The sequence below is a fragment of the Columba livia genome, chromosome 14, assembly GCF_036013475.1.
Source record: "Columba livia isolate bColLiv1 breed racing homer chromosome 14, bColLiv1.pat.W.v2, whole genome shotgun sequence".
Classification (NCBI taxonomy): Eukaryota; Metazoa; Chordata; class Aves; order Columbiformes; family Columbidae; genus Columba; species Columba livia.
Window position 1 is genome coordinate 9,396,536 of NC_088615.1, and position 26,767 is coordinate 9,423,302.

Consider the following 26,767-nt stretch of genomic DNA (forward strand, 5'->3'; position numbering starts at 1 on the left):
GGAACTGGATAATATAGCAGATTGAGAAGAAAACAGACATTTAAAAAATAATCCAACGCACAATCGGAAGTCATGCTTGCAATGCAACGCTTCTACAGAAAAAAAAAAAAATGAGGAAATAGGATTGAGTAGTTTTAAGAAGGAAAAAAACTCAGACTTTCCAAAAAAAAAGCCATAAATAAACAACATTTATCCTAAAACAAACTGTTCTCAGAACTGTTACCATAAACCAACGTTTTAGTTTAATAATTAGTATTAGAGATGTAGATATTTTAGAGCTCATTGCAATCAACACTATTCTACAACATGATGTTGGCTCTTGGTTACATTTCTGACCTTCGGTGGATGCACAAGATTCCTCTGCTAGTACCACTGAAAGGGGCAAGCCCAAACAAAAGAACTTGAGAAAACTATTCACAATAAACAATAATAAATTTTCTTGGACAACAGAATTGCAGAGCCAAGTTTCCACCAGATATTAATATCTTGTGGTCTACAGATTATCTACAAAACTTTGCCATATTTATAGCAGTTTCTAATTAAAAGACTGATAAGTGACAGGTGTTCAAGAAATATAACAAGCAACAGTAACTTTCATTAAAAAAAAAACAACTCAAGACCAACTGTACCAAATTATTTTAGGTGTTAAAAAGGCCTCTAGACATGTGCAATGCAAACAGGGGTCTCTTTTCAGACTTAGTTACAAAAAAGGAGATATTCAGGAAGAGTACTACATTTTAAGATAATTCAGGCACATTCCAAAGATGAAAACCAAGCACCTAGTTGTGCTATCAGCCAAACAGCACTAGAAGATCTTGCAAAACCTGTTGTCTTCAGGAATCCCTCCCACACACATACACACCCCCTGGATTCACTCAGACAAATCAGCCCTTGCAGTTTTACATTAGCACTTCAAAGTCCTGCTGCCAACTCATGCAAGATATTTGAAGACACTGTAGACCACAGTGTATTACCTTGCATAAACAACAAAACGAAAAAAAAATCTTTGATATACTGTAAAGTGGTATGGAGAATTTGATTTAAGCAGCAGCCATAACATAGAAAATCAGAAGTCCTGCAATATGTTTCTTGGTGCTGAAACACAAAATTCTACATAAAGACTATCCTTAACCATAACAAACAAGCCCCTGTGACAAAATAGGTCGGTAAGGAAGAGGTAGTATTTAATCTCCTACATTAGTGCCAAAGAAAAACGCATGCAATTCCTAGAATATTTAGGATCAAACTATGTCTAAGTCAATTGCCTTCAGATGTTGAAGAGGTAGACAAGAATAGCAGCAGTAATCTGTGATATATTAGCTGAGAATAATCATTGCAGTATAGAGGAACTGAAATAAAAACAAGAACTTAAGCGTGTGTAACACAACCAGGCTTTACCTTTTCCAATATGTCGTCTAGTGTTCTCGATTGTTGAGTTGCGATTAACATTTGAGAGCAAACCTAAGCAGAACCTGTTCTTATTATTGGAGGGATCTGTAAACCCATCTACTAAGACACTTGTAGAAGATGCATGAAAAGCCTCCCCAACACGGTTATTTAATTCATAATACACAATCGAACACCAGTGTTTGGGTTCTTCATAGGCAACAGGCTGAACATCTGAAAATAAGCAAAATGGAAATACCAGTTTACATAAATGTTAAAATATTAACTCTAAGAACTGTAAAGCAGGCCTTCTAAACTATCAACAGATAACTAACAGCTTAGTCAACAGTTATGATGGGCAAGAACAGTCCCGATTAAGACCTTAATGATTTTTACTTTCATGCATTTTTAGCTAGTCCACTGATTTTATAATTACTTTCCTATTTTAAGCCCGATTTTAAACAACAACAACAAAAAAAATCTACAAAAAAAATAGAGATGACTGTGACATCAGGTGAAACATGATTCTTCTGCCCACCTCTAAAAAACCTGTTTTAATTGCTATTTTGAGACTCAATTTTCACAGCCTTTGTGCATATGCAATTCTAACAGCAGGCAAAAGTAGCAGAAAAGACTAATTCTGGAAAACAAAAAATTCACACAGTGCACCTGAGGCTTTAAAAACAAGAGATGCAAATAAGCAAGTTTTATTTCTCAATTCTTCCTGTTGTAGCCCCAGTTTGCCTTGGAGGACACTTCCACTTGTCAATAAATTCTACTAGGCCATTTGAAGTTATTTGTTCAAAGTGAGTCATGAGTTTAAGAAGTCAAACTACGTTAATCTTATACCATACTATACAACTTACCTCTGGTAGATATATTTGGCATAATTTGAGGGATCATTGTATTGCTTGTATCCATAGACTGAGAATTATCCTGCCCCATTTGGTCATCTGGCGGCATATATGCAGGAGGTGGAGTATCAGCTACAAACATGGAAAAATAAGAATAAACCAGAATAAACCTCAATTTACTATACTTATTTGTTCATTCTACAGTTGTAAACACACAAAAATACTCTTGAACAAGAGACATTAAAACTTTTGGAGCCATTTTCAAAGTAATCTAAAAACAACCCAGCCAAGTGTCTTTACAGTAACCTCCTTCAACAGCTGGATTCCTACCTATGTGCCTAAAACCAAGATCAGACACTTGAGGAAAACTAAGAGATGTACTTTTTTCTTTTGGTCATTTCTTTAGCTGCAGTCCTGCAGCTGGGCAAGACAGCTATAGTTCCCAGTTTTCTTCCACACAAACATCAGCTTTCTTGCCTACCCTCTTCTCCTTGTTCAAAAAGAAAGTAGTAGCAGAAGAGAGAACTGTATTTGCTGTTGCATAAAAAAGCTTAAACCAGGTATTTTTCTGCTGCTTCTGTACCCTGAGTTCATTATAAAAGTGTGGATCTCTGCATTCTTCCATTCAGCACAATAGTCAGTGTACCAACACGCTATTAACCCCTATTTTGGAAATTCCCTCCACATACATGAATGCATCTGTCCCAGTGATCACAGTCCTTATCCAGGAGGGACACCCCACTTAACGGACACTCTTTTTGCAGCACTGGGCAACCAGAAAGAACAAAGATGAGGCCACTGTGCTACTGGAAAAATAAATTATTTATTAACTTCTTTGCTTTATAAACCACACCAACAACCAGACAAACTCAATAAGACTTCTTTCCTTTGCCCCTTCATTTTTTTTCCCCTACTTTCACCCAAATCTGTTGAAGTTCCTATCAAAACTTTTCTCTGTTTTTTCCAGTGAAAGGCCACATGTGTCTTTATTCAGAGAAAGACACCAATGAACTTCTTCCTCAGTCTCCTACATCTGCTCTCCTTCCAGTGCCAGATATTCTTCCAAAGTATGTATCAGGTATTCTACATCGAAGCTGTGCAAAATAACTCACCACAATGGTATCCATGACAAAAAACACTTGGAAAAATTAAACTATAACAATTAACTCTGACCAGTGACAAAGCTAGGAAGAAAACCCCTCAAGATGCAAATGGAAAAGCAATTTATTGCAAGTTATCACAAATTCCTGAGGTAGTATGTCACAATGGCATGTGACATCTCAATTATTTTTATGGAGCTGACATTTAGGCTTTACTTACCAGGTAGCTGAAATGGGCTAGATGGTCCAGAGCTAGCTGGGGAGCTGGGGTAAGTGCTGCTGGCTGGAGAAGGCGGATAGGGACTGTTCGGTGAAATGGAAAATGGAGTGCTGTTGGGCTGCTGGAAAGAATCTGGAAATGTCGCGTTGTGTGGCATATGTGGTTCATTGTGGCTTAGGTTCCTGAACTGAACTAGTAGACTGTGCTGTGGATTGAATTCACTATGTCTAGGCACTAACACTGGAGGTAGAACTGAAAAAACAAACCAGAAAACAGAGAAACTTCCATTAAAAACTGAGATAAAAGAGATACAAATAATGTGCTATTCTGCTCATCATGAAAATTTCAACACTAGGTGAGGTGGAAAGGGCAGTATTCATCTGTCATGCCTTTACTCCATCCTCTCTATTTTTTTACATTATGCTTCAGGGAAGACTCAATCTTTACTCTTGCAAAAATCAGAGCAAAACCACACTTAATATCTCATGCTATTGGAAGTAGATTTTTGCCTGTGGGGTTTTTGTTTTTGATTTTTTTGTGGGTTTTTGTTTGTTTTTAAATGCCACGTAGTATGTATCCAAGTACTGATTTAGATGTTCCAAACCCACTGTATGTGTACATTATCAAATCAGTAAAAATGGAAATACAGTCTATCTTACTATAGTCAAACTATATAGTTACATATAGTCACATTCACTGAGGAAAAATAAAATCTATACAATAATATGTAACTATTGCTAAGCTGAAGTTTTAACTTTCAAATTCAAGAGTGTTGGAGTCTGGAATTCAAGTGCTACAGTAGAGCACTTGAGCACTAGAGCCAGTTGCAGTAGAATTACAACCATTTTGTAGAACAACGGAAGCAACTTTTCACTATGTTTTCCAGAGCAACATAATTCATCTCTCCCACTCATAACCACAATCCTCCTTACCTTCTCCCATGGCAACATGCCTTAACAGCAGCCTTGTTATCTGACACAAATTTGGTACGTACCTTGTTCTAACCGATCATCACTCAGTTCTGTTCAGCGCTTCTGCCTGCTAATGGGAAATTAAGTGGGAAACACTGCACCCTAGAATTTTTTTTTAAATCTCCTCAATTCATGTCACTCACTGATTAAATATTAAGCCTCTGAAAGAAGGCTACCAACCTCCTCGTAAGGTCTGAGGTTTTTAAACAAGTTTCTCAAAGAAAGTAAAGTCTTCTGATTACTACTTTCCTATTTTCTTATGAATGAGGACTTTGCTACCAACTTTAAGGTTAGCAAGTTTAAGAAATCTGTGGGAAAAGTGTGATTTACCACAAAGAAAAACAGCTGGTACAGAATGGACAACACACCTCCGCAAAACCCCACTAGAAAAGTACACATTGAACATTCCTCTTCCAAACTCTCCCATACACCACATACAACTTGTTATACAGTACTGGAGGAGGATAAGGGAGCGAACAAGAGGAGATTTTGTTCAGTTTTTAGATAGACATACCTGGGCTTTCCACCCTCTTATAGTGGTATGGATTGATGCAGACTTCCTTCTGTTTAGATCCAAAAGGAAATTCACAAATATCCAATGGCTTCAGCTCATGATGGCTTTGTAGATCTGGCCAACGCCAAACACGACAGTAAATTACATGGGGAAGGCCTTTCCGGTGAGAAACTTGAAGTCGTCCATCTAAAGAACGGGGGATAGTAACACACTTGCTAGGCTGTCCTGGACTGCTCAAGGCTCTCTCCAGTTCTTCCATAGCACCCTTTTTCTTTTTCAGCTTTTTTACCAAAGCATCAACAGCTTTTTCTGCCCATTTTTCCTCTTCATCTCCTTGTTTCCAGCCCAACAGACGCTTTACAGCTGGGCTAGTAAAGGAGAACAAACTGGCCATTGACGTCATTTGACACAAGTCTTCAAAGTTTGTTATGTTTTGTCTGGTTTGGTTTTGTTTATTTGTTTTTTCAAATGAATGTCAGTGTATACCAAAAGCAGTTACTGCCATAGATGAGGTGTATTATTTCTTGGAGGCAGACGAATGAACATATAGATGCCAGTGACGTCTTCACATCAAAAATAATGATCGAATCTTTTTAGTAGAACTAAATTGGAAGAAAAGTTAACAAGTAATTAGTAAACAAGAATGTGGTAAAACAAAAGGGTGGATATTAAAAGAACACCTGTTTCAACCTTAGCCATTGCACCTGATTCTGCTTCTAAACAGAATCCCAGAACTACTAGGACCTGATCCCAAAGCTAAATAAAGTAAAATGTGATCCAAGTCCCCAGTTCTTGCATTACTGATTAGTGGGAAAAGTACAGTCAAGGGACAGCACAGTTTCCGTTAAAAACGCGCCTTAAATCTGCATGTTTCCTTCAGAAGACAGGCTTGGAGAATATTCTTTGAAATTGGTATTATATCCCTGTCACAGTGCTTCACCAGAAAACATCCACTTGCTTTGAAGAAATAGGGAACAGGCACAGTGGAACCTGTAGTTCCACAGTCAGTACTTCATAGAAGTACCCAGTTTCTCAAACAGATTTTTATTTCCCAAAAGGAAAATTGCTAAAGCATCTATTTGTTTTTGAGCTGTACTTAGGCACCCTATATTTTTTGAAAAGTATTAAAAAAGAGAAAGAAACTGTAGATAACACAAAGAAAATCAAACAAAAAAACAATTAAAAGAATAACCAATAAAAATCTCAAACCAACCCCTCCCCAGCCACTCAAGAAGGTGGTCAACCTTTTCAGCTGTGGCTATTTTTATGTTGCACTTCCTTATATCTTTTAAGAAGAACATTTGAAGCACTGGATATTTTTAGCCTTTGGAAAAAAGAAAAAAAAAAAAAAACAAAAAACTTTCTTTTCCCCAGAAAAAGGGGGAGGAGGAGAGAAGGCATGGCAGAGTAAGTAGGAGAAATGTGACCTTTACTACAAACTGCCTCAGAGGGAGAGGAGCAGAACAGAGCTGAGCAGCTCCAACAGTGCTCATGAATGGTGGTGTTTTCTACCACTCCCCAGCTCTAAAGTAAATCCTTCCCCCACCAATTTAAGGAGTAACGATGACAAAAGGAAATGATGTGCTGCGGCAACGAACTGATAAGAACTTGTAAAATCCCTTGTGAATACTAAATAAGCAAGTATAGACAATGAGCAGCTGGCAAAAAGCAAGAGCAGAGCTAAGAGAAAGGATGTCAATAACAAAAGATGCTTCCTCTCTTGCTACAGAGACTGCCAAACAACATTGTCTCTCAACTTTTGACAAACCGTGGTGAATTAGAACACCTAACATACCCCGAGACAACAAATCTGCACATAAGAGAAAAAGGGGGGGGTGTGGAGAAAGCAAGATTTAAGAGCCTCTGTGTTGCTTCTCTTAGACTGCTACCTTTAATCAAGGGGATCTTTCTTTTCCTCCCATCTTTGATTAAATAAAAACCATCTGATAAGGCTTTTTTAAGTGTCTAGGCACATTTACAAGCTCCCTCAGACACGGGTACTTCCCTGTAACAGAACCATATATTAGGTATCCTCAGCCAAACATACAGCAAACATCCCCTAGACAAAGCAATTACAATGTCACACATGTAATCATCCTAGATTTTCTACTGGGGAGAAGGGAGGTGAGGAGAGCAGAGAACAGACTGAAGGACACTCTGCTAAAATGAAGAATGTAAGTTTAAAAACTTATAAACACCCTTTACAGGAAAAATAAAAATCCATTTATTCCATGCAGTAGCTTAATCCTATTGGTACTTATTTGATCATTCAGCTTTGTTTCAATAGTACGGAAAAAATGGGAATAGCAAAACAAACAGAAAAACTGTTTGAAGGTCTTTCTTCCTAAGCTCTCATAAAAACAAAATTAATAAAAGAAATTAAAAGAAGTCTCTCACAGCTTCAGTACGTCCTATTGAAAACAAACAAACAAAAAAAACACAAACGAGAAGAAAAACACAACCACAGCACCAATTATGTATCACCTTATTTCTTCAGAAATAAAGACATGTCTGCACCTTACGTATAAATTTAGTTCCCTAGAACTATTACATACAAGAACCCTTCAAAGTAACAGGAAATACATAAAGGGAGATAAACTTGGCCAAGAACTCAGACTAAATTTATTCTTTTACTGGGAATAAAAGTTTACTGTTCTAAAAAGTAAAAGCTGTTTATAGTTGCAATTAACTTCCAAGCCTTGGGTACATTCAATAGCTCTAAGTTATCAGCAGTTGCTCACACCCCTAAAAAAGGAAATGAACCCACCTACAATCTCAGACCAGCAAGAAGACAATTAAAAAGTTCTATTTCTGTTTCTCAGCTATGCTTTCAAAGAATCTTAAGCATCATCAAGGCAGAAGACACTAGAAATTTCTATAGTTAAGTTGAGCTCTACTAAGATTTTAAGAAATGTCTCGACTGTTGCCACCCTGATCTATTCCATTACATCTGCCCCACCTATATCATGCAATCAAGCTTAGAGATCTAGGATTCTATTCCATGATCAAGTATTTTGGTTTTTGTTTTTAGTATTTTGAGCACAACACTAACATGCAACACCTAGGAATGAAATTTTACTGGTTGTACATGACTTCAACATCATTTACCCGCAAGTATGCTTGTGGAATAAACAAGCTAACTAAAAGCAAAGAAAGCTGGAATAGTTCTACTAAAATGATGCATTCCACTAACTAGTATTTGTAGGGCAAGCGTCAGAAGAATTTTGATAGAAGATTCTGTCCTATAAACTATGATTTTAGAAAAAATAATCTGCTTGGAGTAACATAATTAGCTCTGAAAACTTTACATTAGTCTGAATACCTATCAAGCAAAATGTAGAACAAGTATCCCAGACTTGATCAAAACCGTTGCAACTTCTTAAAGGAAAAAAAAAAAAAAATTCCACACTCATGCTTGTCCCATAATCACTGAAAAACAAGATTGCTGAAGTTGAACACTCCAATATAATTCACTGTAAATTCATTCTGGCCATGCACAAGGCTTCCAAGACTCTTATGCTGAAGTGTATTTTTACGTGTTCAAAACCAGCTTGGGCAAAAAAGAAACTCTGCAACAAACTAATAGGATTTGAGGTGTACAAACAACACTGAATTTCTCTCATTATGGGCATTTCAGAAGTTAATTCTGGAAGACAAAAATACTGAAGGTTTACACCTTTTGTTTTTTTGGAATACAACAAGGTAGTATTAAAAAGATTAATTAACTATTTTTAGGCTAAAAGCATTCCCTTCTTTGGAGCTATCCAGGTAACAAAGCAGTAGGTTCAGGCATTTATCTATATAACAAACCTTTTCATGTAAAAACTGCAACTCTTGTGGGGTTTTAAAATTTCTGAATAAATGGCATCAACTCCATTTAGAACATTTACTTGCACTCAATGTCATCTCAGCATGTAATTTCTGAAAGGTTTCTAACTAACCATGACATCTCCTAGGTACAACTTGACCAGATCATCTACATTTACAATCAAATTCTTCTGAGGCTTTAAAAGTGCACATTATGAGCTGTGATTGCAGTACAACTGTGTATCGCTGTAAGATTTGACCACAGAAACAAATGCTTTAAAGAGTCACATTTTCATTAATAGTGTTGCACAAATTATATTGTTGCAATTCCAGATGCAGCTAGTAACAACTTTCATGGTGGGGGGGAAGCATTCTTAAATTTCCTTAAGAGGCAGAGGGTCTAGTATGCATTACCTTCTTTTATTAAGTAACTTTGCAGCTGAGCTACAAGAGAACATCAACTGAAAAACATTTTATTACATTTAGAAAAAAGTTACAAATGCTCTTTAAGGAGTGAGCGTAATGCATCACATGGGGTAGCATGAGGGGGTTTTTAATGGATGAACATGAAAGGAAGTAATCTCTCTATCAGAGTTAGACTTTGGGGCAGGCATTATTTATAAATTAAAAGTTCTTGTTATTGACTACAGCAAATGGAAGGAAACTAGTTGTGCGAACAGGTCCATTGTCTGAACCCCTTCTTAATACCTCATCAAGCCAGCTAGATATAAACAAAGCTGGTTAACAGCAGAATTTACAAATTACATTTCATTTGTGAATGATGGGAGAAATACACTTTCTTCCACCTACCATCACCAATTCTATGCAACTCAAAGACCTTCTGGTTCCTCTTCCAAGATTTTCTTACCCTACTATATTAAACAGGCAAATTTAGCAGATTAATTTCATTTGCTATCAAAGATTCTTCCGGCTTAAAGGGCCTAAGTGGGACTCACAGCAGAACAGATCAATATAAAATTATGTGTGGTGTATTTATCTTAACGAGATGCATTTTTTAAGTAAAATGTTCTGCCATTGATTCCAAACTAATTTCCCACCTGCAAAAATCTAAATTTAAAATACCATTATCCAAGCAGCCCATCACCCCGAGTAGTGCAGCAATGAATGATGCTTTTCACAAGCATAAGAGTAAAATGGGTAACAACTGCTGATGTTCATCATTTCCTAGTGTCAATACTAAGCCTATACTGCAAATGTACAAGCACTATTCTTTTCCTGCTTAATTTACTTGTTCGCAAATTAAGTAAGCTTCCTGTAGCATCATACGCAATCTGAAACAAGGACCATCCCTACTCATGATTAGAAGCTGCTTTGAGACTCAATTTCATAACATAAACAAACCACCACTTATAAGTAGCTACACAATTGGTAGTTCATTTGAGCTGCTGCAGACTCACAGTTAAAACTGTGTTTTACAGTCAGCTCTTGTGTCTGACTTTATTGCCCCTCCAACTTAGAACTGCTCAAGTATTTTGACTCCATACACACATTAACACATTACACACTCATATAGAAAGCTCAGAAACTTAATTACAGTATAAGACAGCATATCATACTACCTTCAGTTATCAACAGCTTCTTTAAAACTACCTAAAATTACAATCTAGCACATCAATTTCACCTGGGTTTACTAAGGTCCTTCTTTCCTTATAAGTTTCCTGACAGGAATTGTGTCGGATTGTGCTTGGCTTTTATCTGACTTTGTAGCCTAGCACAGGGTCCCATGTAATGGCATTCATTAGAGCGTTTTCTTGAGGACAAATACAAAAGAAACACTGGTTCCATAGTTTCTCCATGTACATCAAGGACAAAATAAACCCCAAAGTTACACAGTGGTTGAAGAATTTGGGCAATAAACTCAAAGGGCCTATATGTTCCCTACCATTACCACAGACTTAACAACAACAACAAAAAAATCTTTCAATTACTCTGTGCAACATCTTACTCAAAGAATATCAACTTTAACTCATCATTTTCCCCTCTTCCCCTTAAGGGCAAGTAAAGATGAAAGGAGATTTTATGAATGATACCAAAAAGGAACTTGTGGTATTTTCATCAGAACTGGGCTTGCATATCCAAATGCACATCCAATTCACCAAACCTATGATAAATGCTTTAGACTAACACTAGATTTCTTTGCTTCAAACATGCCTTGTAAGGCAATATATTCTAACTAATAATACATGTAAACAAGAACAGAGAATAATTGTCTGGTCTCCTCACCAATTTTACTAACCGTGACTGCTCTCCAAATAAAAAATTTATTGAAAACTTCTGACATGGCCAAGCACAAGCAGCATGTAACACATCCTACATTGAAGAACTGGCACCAAAGCCATAGAGCCCCGGTTGCGAAAGCAATGTTTGTTTTTTTCTCAAAGTCTTCTCAAAAATCACTGTTACAAAAAATACAAGTGATAATGATTTATGTCACAAGAGTTCACTAATAGAACTCCACTGCTTTTCAAAAGCACCCTCACTTCCAGCTGATGCCAAGAATACCTCAGAAAAAGTGTAATCAAAGGACAAAGTTTTGAATTTGTTTCGCATCATGACAAAATTTGAATTTAACTGTGATACAGAGGAGGGGAGTAAAACCAAACACTTCCTAAGCCTAAAAAAGTAAGTATCTACTTCCTAAGGCATCCACTTAGAACACAAAAAATCCAATGCTTACAGTGGCCCCAGCCTCTGCAACAACTCTAATTACTGAGCAATTAGCTTTTGTAGAAGTTCTCAAAAACTACAAATTCCTTCTTAGAACCAAAATCTCTTCCCCTAAGTGTTTTGTCAGAACCGTGCATTTTCTCACACTTCTATTTCAGTTAATTGGCACTTCCCAACAGAAGCATTATGCTGAAAAATGCCATCATCAAGAGCAGTCAGCACATCTGAAAGTCTGCTCTGAAAATGCCTCATGTTTTTAAGGTTATTTAAGATCTACTCTAAGCACTGCAGATACCTACAATTTAGCATCTATTTCTTAATTAAAATTACATACAAGAGCATCACTGAATTTCACTAAACATGACAACAAAAGCCTATGCCTCCAGTGGTAGGTTAGTGGACATGGACAGGCAAGTGGGTGATTAGGAATGACCTTAGTACACTTGGAGAAAAAAAAAAAAAAAAGGAAAATAAAAGGACATCTTATACTTTTTCACAAACTCTATGTTAAAAATTAACAAGCTGGACAAAGCCTTCCAAAACTTAGATGCTCGTATGCAAGACTTTAAAGAATAAGACCCTAAATACTGCCACTGAAAATGTGAATTGACAACAAGAAGTTTAACCTGAAAGCAGGGACTAGACAGACTTTCCTAAAGCTCTAAAGGAGGGAAAGAAAAGCAAAGATGTATATATGTGTGCATATACACTTCCACTCCAACTGAATTGCATTAAGACTCTGACAAGTTTACAAAAGCTACAGGATTTGGAGGGAACACTGATAATAGTAATTCAGCAAGCTTTTTTTTTCCCCCCTTCCACAGAATGAATGAATGGCAAAGTATTCTAAATTTGTCAGTTTGTGACATCCACTGACCCAGAATTCAGAGACACTACCTCATAGTTGGTGGATCAGTAGCAGCGATTCTGACAAAGATCCTCTGTCAAGGATGACAGTCCTGGCAGGCTCAACCTTGGTGGTAGGTCAGCAGGGATACAGACTTGGCAGGCAGCGTTCCGCACCTCGCCAACCCACACTGGTCAAGCACGCTGAGGTGCCAGCCAAACTTTTCCACGTGGTCACAGGAACGCAGCTAAAAAGGCCTCCAGAAAACAGTGCAGGAACTTGAACTGCAGCTAATGATAACTGCAAAAGTCTTGAATTAACTGTTCAACTTGCTTTTAACGAGTTATCAAATTTAGCCATGAAATACCAAAAGTGTTCTCAGATCACATAAGAACAAATGTTCTAATTCTGAGCATGAGCTTCTTACATATTGCTGTTAAAAATCATTTAAAGATCTTTAAAGAGGAAACATTAATACATTAAAACTAATTTTAGCAAATTTATCCTAGAAGTTAGAAGAATCTTGCATTTTAATAAAAAAGAAACAACTGGCAGGGAAGGCAGATACAGGGACATGCACAGAACTGCCACAGCAGTATTTCTGCAGGTACAGAATTCAGCCAACAGCAACAAAAAGAGTTCTTAACTAAAAAGAAAATACAGAGGAAATTAAAAGTGTCCTCTGGAATATTAAAGATCACAACATAATTGGCAAAGATCATTGAATGCACCCAAAACCACAAACTACACTTAACAGAGCTTGAGCACTCCATCTTGAGAGACAGAATTTCTTGCAGCTCTGATAACATTCTATCACCATGAAAACTCCACACAGGAGATCATCCACTCAAGGTGCGTGATTAAAAACCTGACTTCCTAACAATAACCAAGCAGCACAGGGTCCACAGTTATAGCTCCTTCAGGCTCCATCAGAGGTTAAAACTCCAAACCTCACACAAAAACCACCCAGCACAGCTGTAGACAGCATCACGCCCTTTTGCTGTGATCTTTTGTCATCAAGAGAAAGAAATGCAGAGGAAGCCCCTCTTCCTCCTTTCCCCTTTCTCATCCTCATCACAACTGTCCATCCTGGGCTTCCGCTAGAAAAGCTGTGTTTAGAAAGTAAGAAAATTCCTCTCTTAAATGTATTTTCTTCACGTTTTAAAGGAAAATAAAGGCTTGGCAAAGGTAGGTAGCCCAATAAGCACATGGTTTGTTGGAGTTTTGTTTTGTTTTGCAAAAATAAGCACCATTAAGCACTTAGCAGCAATTTCAAGGCCAAGTGAACAAAATTTTAATATCAGAGGTAAGAGTAAACCACTATCAAATAGCAGAGATTAAGACATTAAATCCAACAGCACCCTACACAGACAGGGCATTCTCCAAAGTTACAACACACTAATTATGAACATCTTCAATTAAGTTATTTGCTGCTTCTATTAACTTCCACTACCACCAGCTGCCAACTTCATGAAGTATTACAGCTTTTGAAGAGCATGGGCACGTGACTGCAAAAGCGTGTTTGAGAAGTGTGTTTGCACCTTTCCCCGCCTTCTCTTCAATAAAATTCTGTGATCCCTCAAAATATCAGAAGGATATTCTGCGCAGAACTTCCGTAAATGAGATCTGCAATGAGCACCACTTGTTTCAGTTTTCAGTGTTTTAAAGCCACTCATGGCAGGTATATTATCTGAAATTAAGAAAGGGATACAAACCAGCAAGAGATTTCATCTAAAAACACAACATAATGACAATCTAATTTCCCATAGCAAGACAAAACTTACAGGTTGATGCAAATTTTGACAGTTATTCCTTGGAGGTTTTGTTAAAGCAGAGAACCCAAGTCATTCACTCATCAAAGCCTCTAAATCCCTACAGATTCCACCAAAAGACTCAACAGCTATTTTTGAACCTATTAATTCAATCACTACAGTTCTTCCCTATCTCATTTTACTGAGAAATATTCATTTTATCAACTTAAAGTCACATCAGACGCTACACAAACGGAACAGAGCACTGATCACTTGATTTCCAGTCTTGTGCTTTTAACCACAAGACCTGTATTAAGTTTACAACCCACAGAAAACAAAAACTGCCATTCTAAATTGCTTAAGCGGTCCATCTGTTATCAGGTTGCTGTCAGGACACGATGCACACAAGGAAGGCCAAGGTGTGTGTGCCCTGACATCGCCTCTTTACCGACAGGTTAGAAACGTGTGGAATTGCTAACTCTCCCCTCTCGTTTGGTCAGGCCTTGCTCCAGTTAGGAGCAGAGTTCCTCGATTTAAAAAAAAAAAAAAAAAAAAAAAGGCATAAACCACCAAGTCTCTCATTAGCATTGCAACAGTTTGCTCCTACAGTTACGTGCACAGACTTATTTTTATCAGCACGAAGCGTGTTCTCACAGCCCCGCAGCGCGATCCCGCGCTCCCCTTTCCCTCCCCGCCTGCTCCTTCCTCCACACGCCGCTCACCGGCCTCCTCCTCCTCCTCCCCCGCCCGCCCCCCCGCCAGTCCCGGCCCGGGACGCCCCAAAAGTCTGTCAGCACCGGGCCCACGCAGCCGGGGTGGCCTCAGCCCCTCAACTTTCCCAAAGGGCCCGTTTCCCCCCGCGCCGGGAAGCCGAAGCGCAGCGCCCCTACCCGCCCGCCGTCCCCAACCACGCTCCCCTTCTCCGCCCCGACCCACCCGGCACGCAGCGAGGCGGCCTCCCCGCCGCAGCGACACGGGGCCCGGTGTCTGTGAGGAAGGAGGCTCCGGCTGGGCCGCCCGCTCGCAACAAAACTTTATGTGGAGCCCGCGGTGAGGACAGCGGCGCGGCGGCGCCGGCGGGGCCAGCGCCGGGACCCGGATGTGCGCGAGGGGGGGAGAGCGCGGGCTGGAGACTGCGCGCCGCGCATGCGCGGGGGAAGCGGCCTCGGCGGGGAGGGCCCCGGGGGTATCGAACCTGCAACCGCATAAGAAAATAAAATTAAAAAAAAAAAAAAAGGCGAAGCGTTCGGGTTTGCTTGTGGAAAAAGTAATTTACCCGAAGATGGAGCAATATTAAAGTTTCTGAAGCTCAGCGCGGGCCTGCCGTGACCCCGTCAGGCGGAGGCTCAGAAAGCCCGGGCCTACCCGAGGCCGCCATGGAGCCGCTGGGCTGAGACCCGGCCCCTCCTGCCCGGGGTCGTGTGTTGCCGGCCAGTGGCATCGGGCCTTGTGCTCGGAAGTTGTTCTATGAAACAGGCTGGGTTTTATCCGCAGTGCTGAGGTCCTTCGGGTGGCTGCATCTGGCAGTACATGACTAAAACCACACGGTAAAGCTTCAGGAAAAGAAGCGTTAGGAATGACTCTAGAAAGGACTATATGGATGAGGATTTTCATAGTGTATATAGTGGGACAAATTTCTGCTGTTCTCACGGTTGCCCTCATTGCATGAAGTGGAAATGACTGGTGTTTCCTCAAAGCTATTTCTTTGAACAGCACAGAAGAAAGTTTCAGAGAGATACTGGGGCAAAACCACCCCCAACACGCCACGACAGTGCCTGACCTTGATTACGCACACTGCAGGCATAATGGTTTCTCGTCATTTTTAACTATGTAAATTGATTTTTATGAGGGCAAATGAAAGAAGAATTGGGTTCTACACTGTGACTTGATGTCAGAATGTTTTCATTTTTTAAATTGCTGTCAATACACAACTGGCTTTTGGAAGTCCAAATGCCTAAATTTCCACTAGATCTGAAGAATGTGTTTACTTCCACTGGAATCAGTAGCAAAAATTACTTGTCTGCTCTAAGTCCTCTCATCATAGGAAAGGACTGGCAAAGTCTTGTTTCCCGTACCTCAGAGCGACGTGTAGAGGGCTGAACCACACACTGCTCCGCTCTTCTTCAATCTATTCATGAGCAGGTGCAACTGCCCACCACAAAGCACCAGTGAGGCCCAAACTCTGATGGCATTGAGGAGTTTAGCTTTATATGGGTAACAGGAACATCCACAATTAGGGGAAAGTACTTCACACTTCAGCCCATAAAGTGATTTTAAGAGGAAACTTCTACAGGAAGATTACCTCATAACCCAAAGGCTGCCTTCCTCAGAGGCTAATCAGAGCCTGTTTCAGACACACTAGTGAACTAAACTGAATCCTAGTCTGATCCACTGCAGAAATTTCAACAGAAATTTTCTTTCTCTGGAAAAAAAAATGTTTAGGAACAGATATACAAGGCAAAATAATCGTTTGTATGTAAATTCGTGCCTCTGTTGTAAGACATGTAACTATACTGTCTTGGAGCAGTTAAAAATCTGCAATTGCATCTTCTGACATGCCAGCTGAATCTTGATATCAAATAGAATCCTTTTGGAAAAAAAAATATTAGAAATGAGCAAATGTAATGAAAAGTGATTTTATATATACATATTTATGTATATGTACTAATATACTAATACATATATAATTAGGCTAAAAAGAAACCACGTGACATCTCGTGTAAATTGAAGGTAAAATGCCAACAACAACAACAAAAGCAACGTAAAGTTTGTAGAAACAGAGAAGACAGTGAGCCAAACTGAAGTTTAAATTTCAATTTGGGTTTTGAAGAAATTTTCTTCTGGTTCAAAACTATGTGGTTTTTGATTATTTTTTATGTAAACAAAAGGTTTTAGCACCAGTGTGCTCTGATCAGATCTATACAGAAGTTAATTAATAGCCCAATGGGGCATCTCTACTAAAGTTCACAACAGCGGTGAAGCAGCAAAGCTTTGGTGTGATTTAGTCACAGAATGGAGCGAACCTTTGGGGACTCGTGTGTATCTCTGCACCAGCAATTGTTCTGCTTTGGCCAGGCAGTCCAAAATATGGGACAAAAAAAAATCCTGTTGGTCTTTGTCCAGATCTTTTGTGTAACTTAATTAATAAACCAAGTAACAAACAACAAATTGGCAGCAGACATTTTAGGTGTTGTTCATGTGCCAGCCATGATGTCTCTATGAAACAAAATGTTCTCTGGTTGAGAAGTTACAAAACAGTTGGATGTTGTTGGATGAAGCTACAGCACAGAGCCCTGATGAGCTTCCTCCTGCAGGGGTTTTAGAGTTCCAGTCATGAGGAAAGCTGAAGGTGTTCATGGAAGTGTGTGGGAGAGGACAAAGAAAACTCTTAAGTTTTCCAAAATGTTCTCAGGTTAAAACTGCAGGCAATTTTGGCATGTCTGCTTGCAGCACACCACTCCTCAGAAAGCAGTGATTCTTAAGCACAATACACAGACTGTTTTGGAGTATGGTAATTAGTATGATCTACCAGCTGCAAAATTGTTTTCCTCTTTGTTTTTTCCCATTTTGTCACAGACTAATGTTGAATGGGCAAAAGCCAAATGTCTGAAGTCAAGTTATCTCCTTCTCGTCAATGGGAGAGAGTTATGGACAAAGTAAGAAAACCTTTTGGTATCTAATTATACAAGTCTGTATATCCTTAAGGTCACAAAAAAATTGACATCACTTCCACCACTGTCTACTTCATACGTGGTTTCCATCACATAAATCTCTAGTGCCTCGCTCCAGTGGGTCCAGTCTAATAATGTATCAAGTTTAGTAAAAGGTTTAGAACAAGGAGACTCAAAGCATCCTGAACAAGAGTTTCCAGAAATCACATGATTTCATGAATTTATGAATTTCACAATTCATGGAACCGTCAATCCTCTTTTAGCATTGGCAAACCTGGATTTTAACAATATATAGATATGCAGCTGTGGTGATCCCAGGAAAAATGACTAGCTAACCATCTGCTTACCTGAATATTTTAATTATTAATTGTCTGTTCAGATTCTGCAGAGGCGACTGCAGACGTTTATAGATTTAGTCCTGCATTGTAAAGTCAATGAAAGTACAAGTACCTGTGTCACATTCCTTAGTGCACAGCCTGGTGGCAATGAAGAGAGAAAACTCGTAAACCTATGTGACTGTAAATGTTTATGTTGGAGGCAGCTATAACCTTGCAGTCTGATCAAAGTACAGAACAATCAACAGAAAAACTACCACCCATTTGTATCAGGCCTTGCATGCTTCAGAAGCAACCATGAAGTTCAACAAGTATCTTAAATTACATTATTTTGATTTTTCTCTCCAGGTTTTGAACATGATCCCTGTATTTTTGATGAGATTTTTGTTTGGTTAGAAATGAATAGTTTGAAAATCAAACGTATTGTTTGAATTATAAGGAAATAGTCTTGAAAAAAAGTTGCTTTATTATGAAACTTTGGCCTTCCTGTGACTTCTAAAATGAGTGCATTGTTCAACTTAATTCTCTATCAACTTTTTAAACAGCTGGGAGGGGAGAATATTGTTATATAAAAATATATATATATATACTTTTATATATAGGTATGTATGAATAATCACCATGTCTATTTTTGCAAAGCTGCTTTATGTTAAAAAATTCCTGTAGTGTCAAAGATGGCTTGGGCACTTAAACCCAACCTAGCTGAAAAACAGGGTTGGGGAAAAATGGAAAGGATAGCTCAAGACAGTCCCACTCACAGCTGTCAGCTGAGCAGAAATGGGGGAAGGGGGAAATGCTGAGAAAGGAATTTTTTTTTTGGCAGTGAAGAGAGGAACATGCCATCCCTGTTTGAAAAGCTTCAGGGTGGGAAAGGCTAAGGAGGGGCTAACATACTATACATACCTTTACATATATTTTTGAGGCAGAAACATAGCGTTATGTTTGAGCAGAGTTCAGCAAGTGGAAAGGGAGGTGGCATTCACTCTGGCCATCAGGTTCTCTGAAATAACCCCACAATTAACAGCACGCTGAGAGCAAGCACGGTACATGAGAAGTGGCTACCTAACAACAAGAAGGCAATGCAAACGTTGTGTACATCACATCATGTGTCAGGAAATGAAAAACAAATTGTTTAGCATCTGGAGGAAATATATTAAAAACGTTTACCTACAAGGCCCTGGGTAGTGTGGGCTCCTGTGAAGTTACGCTCACTGGCTCACAGCCTTTAAATTTTAGGAGAATAAATTACGTACCCTGTTATTGTTACAGCCACACTTCTGGTACCTTGCATGACTCAGCTCACACGGCAGTACAGTGAAAGGGAGAGAAGAATTAGTCTTGTGTCCTGAAGCTACAGATATAAGATGTTAATATGAAATTGTAGACCAGGGGAGGGAAAGACAAGCCAAAGGTATGCTTCCCAGCAAGTTTAAAACTGCAAACTTTTCTTCCTAGACTGAAATAATAAATGAGATGAGACTTGTACATGAGTACTGGTACATCTATGGAGATGTCAGAAATAAAAACGTTGTGTAAAGATTTTGTAACTTCAACTCAACAGTGTCGTTTCGTACTCTACAGAATAAAAGTGTGAATATATTTGGGATGGTGTATCCAGTTTGACAGATCTGAGAGTCAACTAAGGGTGCAAAACGGAACATGCAATTCAATAAATAAATGTGTGAAAAACTTATAAAAAAGGCAAAATCATAAGAAGGGCAAAAGGTCACTGCAGGAAGAGTAAGACACATAAAAAGTAATGAATAAGAGAAGCCTTTGCCTGAGAATTGGCGCAAAGTCTGTATAAGAGTATGAACCCTCTTCCATTGATACCTGTGGACAGCCTGGTCAGGCCAGAGTACTGCTAAATCAGATCTGTTCTGGCAACGAGGGGTGCAAACCTTCCCAGAGGAATGGAAAAAATGCCCTAGCTGATTAACAAGAAGTGATACACTGCTGTGACATAAGAAATTATAAAGAAAATAATTTTAAATGACACAATTCCTTTTAATATTCCTTCAGTGTTCCTGTTTTTGTAGACCATCTCCAGCTTGCCCTCACCATTGCACCAGCAGTACAGAAACATGTATTACTCCCATGCTTCTGAATCAGTGATTTTCAACTATTTCTAGAACATGACCTCACATTATGAGAACACTTTCTGGAGTCTGACACCCACTGCTAAACTCAGAAGAAAGAGAGCCCCTGCACCCTAAAAGCTGTCTGTAAGAACCAGACCAAATCCTGTGGACAACAGAGAAGTTGGACCATAGAAGTGAGACACAAAAGTTACTACAGAAAGAGAATGAATCTTAACTTTCTTCTACTTAGTATAAGCACATTATTGCTATGAGCTTTTTTCCTTTTGTGTAGACTCTGCCCAAAGCTGGCCATGAACAAAATTGTGTCTTGTTTTCTTAAATATTTATTCCCTTCCCTACCATTTGTTTTAGGTCCCACACCATTAGCCAAATGTGGAGCTTCTGGGGTGTATTCTTCAATGTTTTCACCTGCACAGACCAAATTTTCATAGTGCTCTTCCCTCCCCGGCCCACGTGCTGCCTTCTGAGCATGGTCCCTTTTGGAGGTGACTGGCATTTGGGTGGGACATGTCCTGGCTTTGGGACAGTGAGAACTAAGGTCACTCCATCATCTGCTGACACAGTCAGGAGCTGGAATTCCATTTCTTGTAGCAGTAGTTGAGACCAACATCCACAATAACTGTGCACTGAAAACTTGTATTTGTGGCTCCATGGTAAAAACCACAGGAAAACTATTTTTAGCACAACGGAGCTCTAAATAGTGGAAGCACTGAAAATTTAGCTCACATCATGGGCCAAATTCTTCTCCTGGTTACACCCACTCTATGGAGGAGCTTCAATGTAATAAACAGAAACACTATGAAACAGAAATTAAAAAAAAAAAAAAAAAAAAAGTGCCACTTTTGCTTATGAGTAAAATCAGTATTTTAAACTTTAAATTAAGAAAGGTACACATCCTCCAGCATTTCTTCTAGAAATAAATAAAGAGAAAGGAAAAAGGAACAGTTTGAACCAGGAGTGATCTATTACAATGATTGTACCTATTATGATAAAGGTAATTCATCTCATTGTATGTGTCTGAACAATACCCATCGCTAAAATCTCTCTCCCTTCATTATGCAGATTCTTTTGGCTTAGACCAATGGAAAGGACCTTGAGTTTATCTGTATCTTGAGAGAAGAGGCAGCAGATGAGCCTAGCCTATGAGTAACAAATCAGGTTGTAATAGCCAGACCTACACTTAATTACTCACAAGCCAACTTTCTAACAGCAGTTTATCACCTCAGGATTTCACAACCCAAAACAATTAGTGATGGTAATGCAGAGTTTTCTCAGGTAGGAACTGACAGGACCTGACTTTCTCCTTCTGGGCGTTTTCCTGCCCAAGTCCCCAAGTTACAGGGCTCTGGGCCTTTATAACCTATATTTACATTTTCTGGCACACTTAGGGACACAACTTTTTTTCCACCCTCATGACCAAATAGTTAGGTTTAATAATTTCCGCTACAGTATCAAGATCTACATATACAATCATAATAATGGCTATTGTAAAATTAAAGTGCTTTGGGGCATAGTATAGTGCAGGTTTTGAACAGCGTGTTGCAAGCTATTTGCTTTTCTAAGATAAAAATTAAAACTTTTTGGAGAAGCCAGTAAGATGAGAAAATAACAACATAGGGTTGTTTCTTTTTCTCATCATCACAATAAAAAATGTTATTTTTCATTTACTATTTTATTGTTTATGAGATGTTTTCCCTTCTTTAAGCTGTGTCCTCTGGCATATATTTTAAAAGGAAATACATGGAGGAAAATCAAAAGGCAAACAACACAGTTTCAATTTTAATTACATTTTTGCAAATCTGAAATAAATTAGGATTATTATTATTTTCTAAACACCTTCATATTTCACACAATAAAGGAAAAAACAAAAAGTTCATAAACTTTTTGCACCAGCTGCTTAGCTGGGCCCCATGTAAGGCACTGTCACTAAAATAGTTCACAACCCTAATTACAATTCACCACATCTTGGGAATGACATTTAAGATTCTCGAGGCGCTTTTAGATAATTTTTAGACTCTGTGTAGAAGTTCAGCTGTCACGAAGTCGGTTTTATTTTGTAACAGATTTTATCCTTTGGAATGTTATGTTTGGATTGAGCTGAAGATACGGAAAAATACGTGCAATATAGTTTGCTTACCCACTGAAATATAACTCCTAAAACAAAGCTGAGACTTTTTGTCCTTTAATGTTCATATTCCAGCCTGTGCTCGCCAATAGCTATTTAGATTTGGAAGTGGGGAAAAAACTCTCCCTTATTGTATCAGTCTGACTCCATTAGTGTAGTCAGAGAGAATTCCTGCTCTGTATCGAGTAATTAAATAAATATTTAACATTTCAGGATTTAATTGGAATCCCAAAAGTTAACAATAGCCTCTGCTATCCATGTCGCTATCTCAGGGGCTCTGTTTTCACAGGCGTATATTTAGATCTCGGCCACATCGCCTACTTGCATTACAAATAGTACAACCTCCCCCCTCCCTTAAAAAAAAAAAAAGAAAACAAACAAGAAGCTCAGTAAAATCTGGAAACTTTTCTAAAGTGACGCCATCTCTGTGAATCTCCTTCCCTCTGCTGCAAAACATAATTCAAAGCTTAAATTAAGTGGCGGGCAGGCGCTCGCAAAAAAAACCAAACAACCAAACAAAACAAACCGAACAAAACAAAAAACCAAAACCACAACAACCAATAACAAATGAACACAACTTTACCTTCCAGAAAATTACTGCAGCTCCATTTTCTCACCCTGGATTTTTTCACTAGCTCCTTTCCAAGTGATTTTTGTTCCTCTGGCTCCTGCTGACGCTGGGGAGGAGCCGTGCGGAGGGTCCCCAGCCCGCGGGGACCGGCTCGGGTAACACCCAGCGGCACCCCCCCAGCTGCCTGCACAGAATTCAAATTCCCACTTTAGAAACTTTCTGCAATACTTGTGTGTCAAGTCTATTTTTGTTTCCTTCCTTCATCCTGTAATAACGCTCTTCGGTCCGATGCAACGCAGCCATCTTTTGTGCTGTGTCTTTTCGTGCGATCTGTAGATCAAAAGCAGTTTGCTGGTGTAAATCCTGGCTTTACCAGAGCTGGCTGATCCTTTTTGGTGAATAATTTATCTAGTTTGGGAAATGGGAACAGCTGCAATCACAGTGTATTGACTCTTTGCATTAGGTCTCCCTGCACAAAAAGAATACTCACAATCTGAATGCATTTAATGGACATAAATGTGTCTGTACATGCATAATACGTATAAATAAATATACACATAAAAATAAATATATACACATTTAGGGCATACAGATGGTATGTCTATGCACACAGGCACACACACACCTCAAAATAGGCCAGCTTAATTAAGATGATGGTACTTTTCATGTAAAAAATACAATTATAAAGTATGAGTGATCTTCATACCAGGCCTTCTACATTTGCATTTTACCACACTCTGTGTATATACAAAGATGTCAAAACCAGAGAGTAACATGTATAAACGAGAGTGTAAGTCTGTGAAAGATTGATCGTTCTCTGTGAATCTACTGAGTTAAACACAATAAAAGCCGATTAGTCTTGTTGGCAACTGAGCTCATAGAGGTTTCAAAGTCCAGTTCATATGAACAGTCTGACAGCTGCACACCCTAGAAGAACCACTTAAAACAGAGAATAAAATTCATGCTATCAGATGCTTGCAGAATCAAAGCATTTCTTACTAAAATAATGATATTATTGTGATTACGTCTAGCCATTAGCCATGGGTCTTCATGAAGATGACCAGGGCTGTGTCTAAATGATCAGCCTTACCCTCTCAAACCCTGGTTTGTGAGAAGCCTTGTGTCTCCCTCACACTGCGAGTGTGAATTCCCTTGCCAGAGCTCCGATGATCTGACAAAATTTGAGCCGAAAGTCGAAAGGAAGGTGCAGACACCCCCTGTAGGGCACATGGTGGGGAAGGACGAGCATGGCTTGTCAACTGAAAGTCAGACTTTGCAGATCAGTACTGGATTTCTTTGAAGGATTCATCCAGAGTGTGAAGAAGATAATGTTTTTCTTGGTGTATTCTACCTGGACTTCTAAAAGACTCTTGGAAATGTCTCCCACCTTTCTCAGGGTAAATAATCTGCCAGGGAAAAGGAGGTAATGGTCTCCTAAGAAGGTCTAAAGAAAGGCAGCCAAGAGTGGGAATATCTGGTTACTTTTCAGAGCAGAGGAAAGTGGAATTTCACAGGCGTGTTCACACTGGTGCTGCTCAATGTGTTGGTGAGTGAGCTGGAGAATGCAGTAGGATGATCTGTGGATAATGGAGTTAGGAAAGTGAAGATGGGGACTCAGCATGAAGAACTGAAGAGGGAGTTCACCGTGCTGAACAGAAAACAAAAGACAGATAAAATTTGGTGTAAATATAAAGTTACACACTTGGGAGTGAAGTCACATCTGAGATGATGTGCTCTAACAGACTGCTCGGGAACAATATTTTATAATAGTTCGATGCAGGTGTTTAGTGCATTTTTGATCACCAAGGAGTGTGTTCAATGTCTGAAATTGCTACCAAAGGAATGGCAGACAAAGCAAAGAAGATCACTCCGATGCTGTGAGCTCCCGGTGCACCTGCATCCCAGGCTTCCTGCAAAGGGCCGGTTCTTCATCTCAGAAAGAAATGCTGCCGCTGGCAGAGGTACAGGCAAGGCCAAAAAGAGTGTTCTGAAGCACCAAATGGGTCCCACACAGGGAATGTCTAAATAGTCTCTACTGTCTGGAAAATAAATGCCTAAGAAGGGATATTACAGACACCTGCAAAAAGCCCAAGTGGAACAGGGAAGGTGAGAGAAAACTTTGTCTACCAGCTCTGGAGGAGGTGAAAAGAAGTTTAGCTGCAGGCCTGTGAGAAGACAAAGGTAGTTCTTCACAAAAAGTGAGATAAAGGCTTCAAATCTCTGCCACCAAATGTTGTGGGTACTAAAAATGTACACAAGTTCAAAAATCAAAATGGATGACAGAGCAATTTCACAAAAGAAAAACCTGTAAAAGGTCACTAAATATAAAGACACCAGCCTCTGGCTCTGGAACTCCCATGGCTGCAAATTGCTGGGCAGGAATTCTGTGGCATTACCATTTGCCCTGTTCTTACCTTCTTCCCCTGGGCATCCTCCCATGCCGGCTGTTGGACAGGACGCTGAGCTGGACAGACCTCTGATCCCCAGCAGGGTCATACCCATGGTCTTCACATGCTGTCAGGAGAAACCGCTTTCCATCCTGAAGCTCCTGTCTCACTACGGTCATATTTTATTGTCTAAAATATCACAAACTCTGCTCTGCATTTTTTTTTTCCAACTTGCTGTGTTACCCCATTCTACAAATATTGCTACATACTTACACATATAAATGCATCTGTTAATAGGAATAAAACTCTCCTGGTCAAAAACTGTGAAATAATTCTTGTTCAGTGTACCATGCTGGCTCTCTCACTATGTTCAGGAACAAAGCTTCTGAAAGTCAGCAACGCATTTATACTAGGTAACTCAAAAACGCATTAAATGTTCTAGTTACATTAAGAAACTATTATTAAGAACTCCACATTAAAGGTAATTTAAATAGAAGCTTCAATTTAGTGAAGCTTCGGCATGGCAAAGCACAACTATGCAGAGCTTATAGTCCAAAGCAGAGACTAACTGAACAAACCATATAACATCTTTTCATCCACATTTTTTTATCATTATGTTCAACAATGAACGTTTTGTTTTGAAATGTGCATCTGGTCTCTTCCAGTGACACCAGAGCTGTGCAAGAATGGGAAACTTCCCTTCATGCCAAACAGGAAAAAAATAGTGGCTTTTTTACATTTTCTGTGGAGGTAAAATGGTAGCAGGGAGGACAATCACCTGGCATTTGAAAAGTTGTGTTCTGATAGAAAAAGAAAAATTCTTTTAAAACAGCAATTGAAACGAGGAACATCTAATGAGAAAGTCATTTCCAAAACTTGTGCATTGAAATGGGCCTGCAGCTGAACTTTCTATCTCTCCGTTCTCCTTTTTCCCTAAACCAGGAGTAAAATGCAGTGTATCTCACAAGTTATTTTAATACATTTATTATATATGACAGATTTAGGCCAGAGTGTCTTTGGTCCAGCTCAAAATGACAGCAAAATACTTAATAAGTATTTAATTATTACAGTTTCAAAGAGAAACACATTTTCATTCCCATTAGAAATGCAAAGAAAATGAAGTTCAGCTAGAAAATGCCACATGTCCACAATCAGTCAGATATATCAGTGGCAGGTTCAGAGCTGAAATTTTCAATTCAACCGCTGATTTTCAGTTCCAAAGACTAACCTGATACAGAGGATCTCGGGTGTAAAAACAGAGAGCAGTGGTAGTTGCACTGCAGTTTCCACTAACCTCAAAATAGTGACATTTTGGGATTTCGTAGAACAAGGAGGTGTTTGCATTCTAGATTACCAAGGATGTGTTTCTGAGAAAGCCATACAATTCAACTTGAAATAAGCTCTTTCCTGCCTTTCTTATACATAACCCATCACACCC

General features: G+C 39.1%; 1 protein-coding gene across 2 annotated transcripts in view; it reads right to left on the reverse strand.

Annotated features, from left to right (window-relative positions):
• The window catches only part of SMAD5 (SMAD family member 5), a 29,556-nt gene extending 6,261 nt beyond the window's left edge, over positions 1-23,295 (reverse strand). Inside the window, exons 1-5 of one of the 2 annotated variants that reach the window (XM_005503458.4) lie at positions 22,955-23,295; positions 5,046-5,647; positions 3,561-3,812; positions 2,253-2,372; positions 1,399-1,620 (exon numbers count right to left, since the gene is read on the reverse strand). In XM_005503458.4, the coding sequence (XP_005503515.1) occupies positions 1,399-1,620; positions 2,253-2,372; positions 3,561-3,812; positions 5,046-5,448 (997 nt within the window). In that variant the 5' untranslated portion in view covers positions 5,449-5,647; positions 22,955-23,295. Of the gene's footprint in view, positions 1-1,398; positions 1,621-2,252; positions 2,373-3,560; positions 3,813-5,045; positions 5,648-15,074; positions 15,252-22,954 lie in introns of those variants that run through there. The other variant, XM_065029943.1, reaches the window with a different exon arrangement.
• Between the last annotated feature and the right edge of the window lie 3,472 nt (positions 23,296-26,767).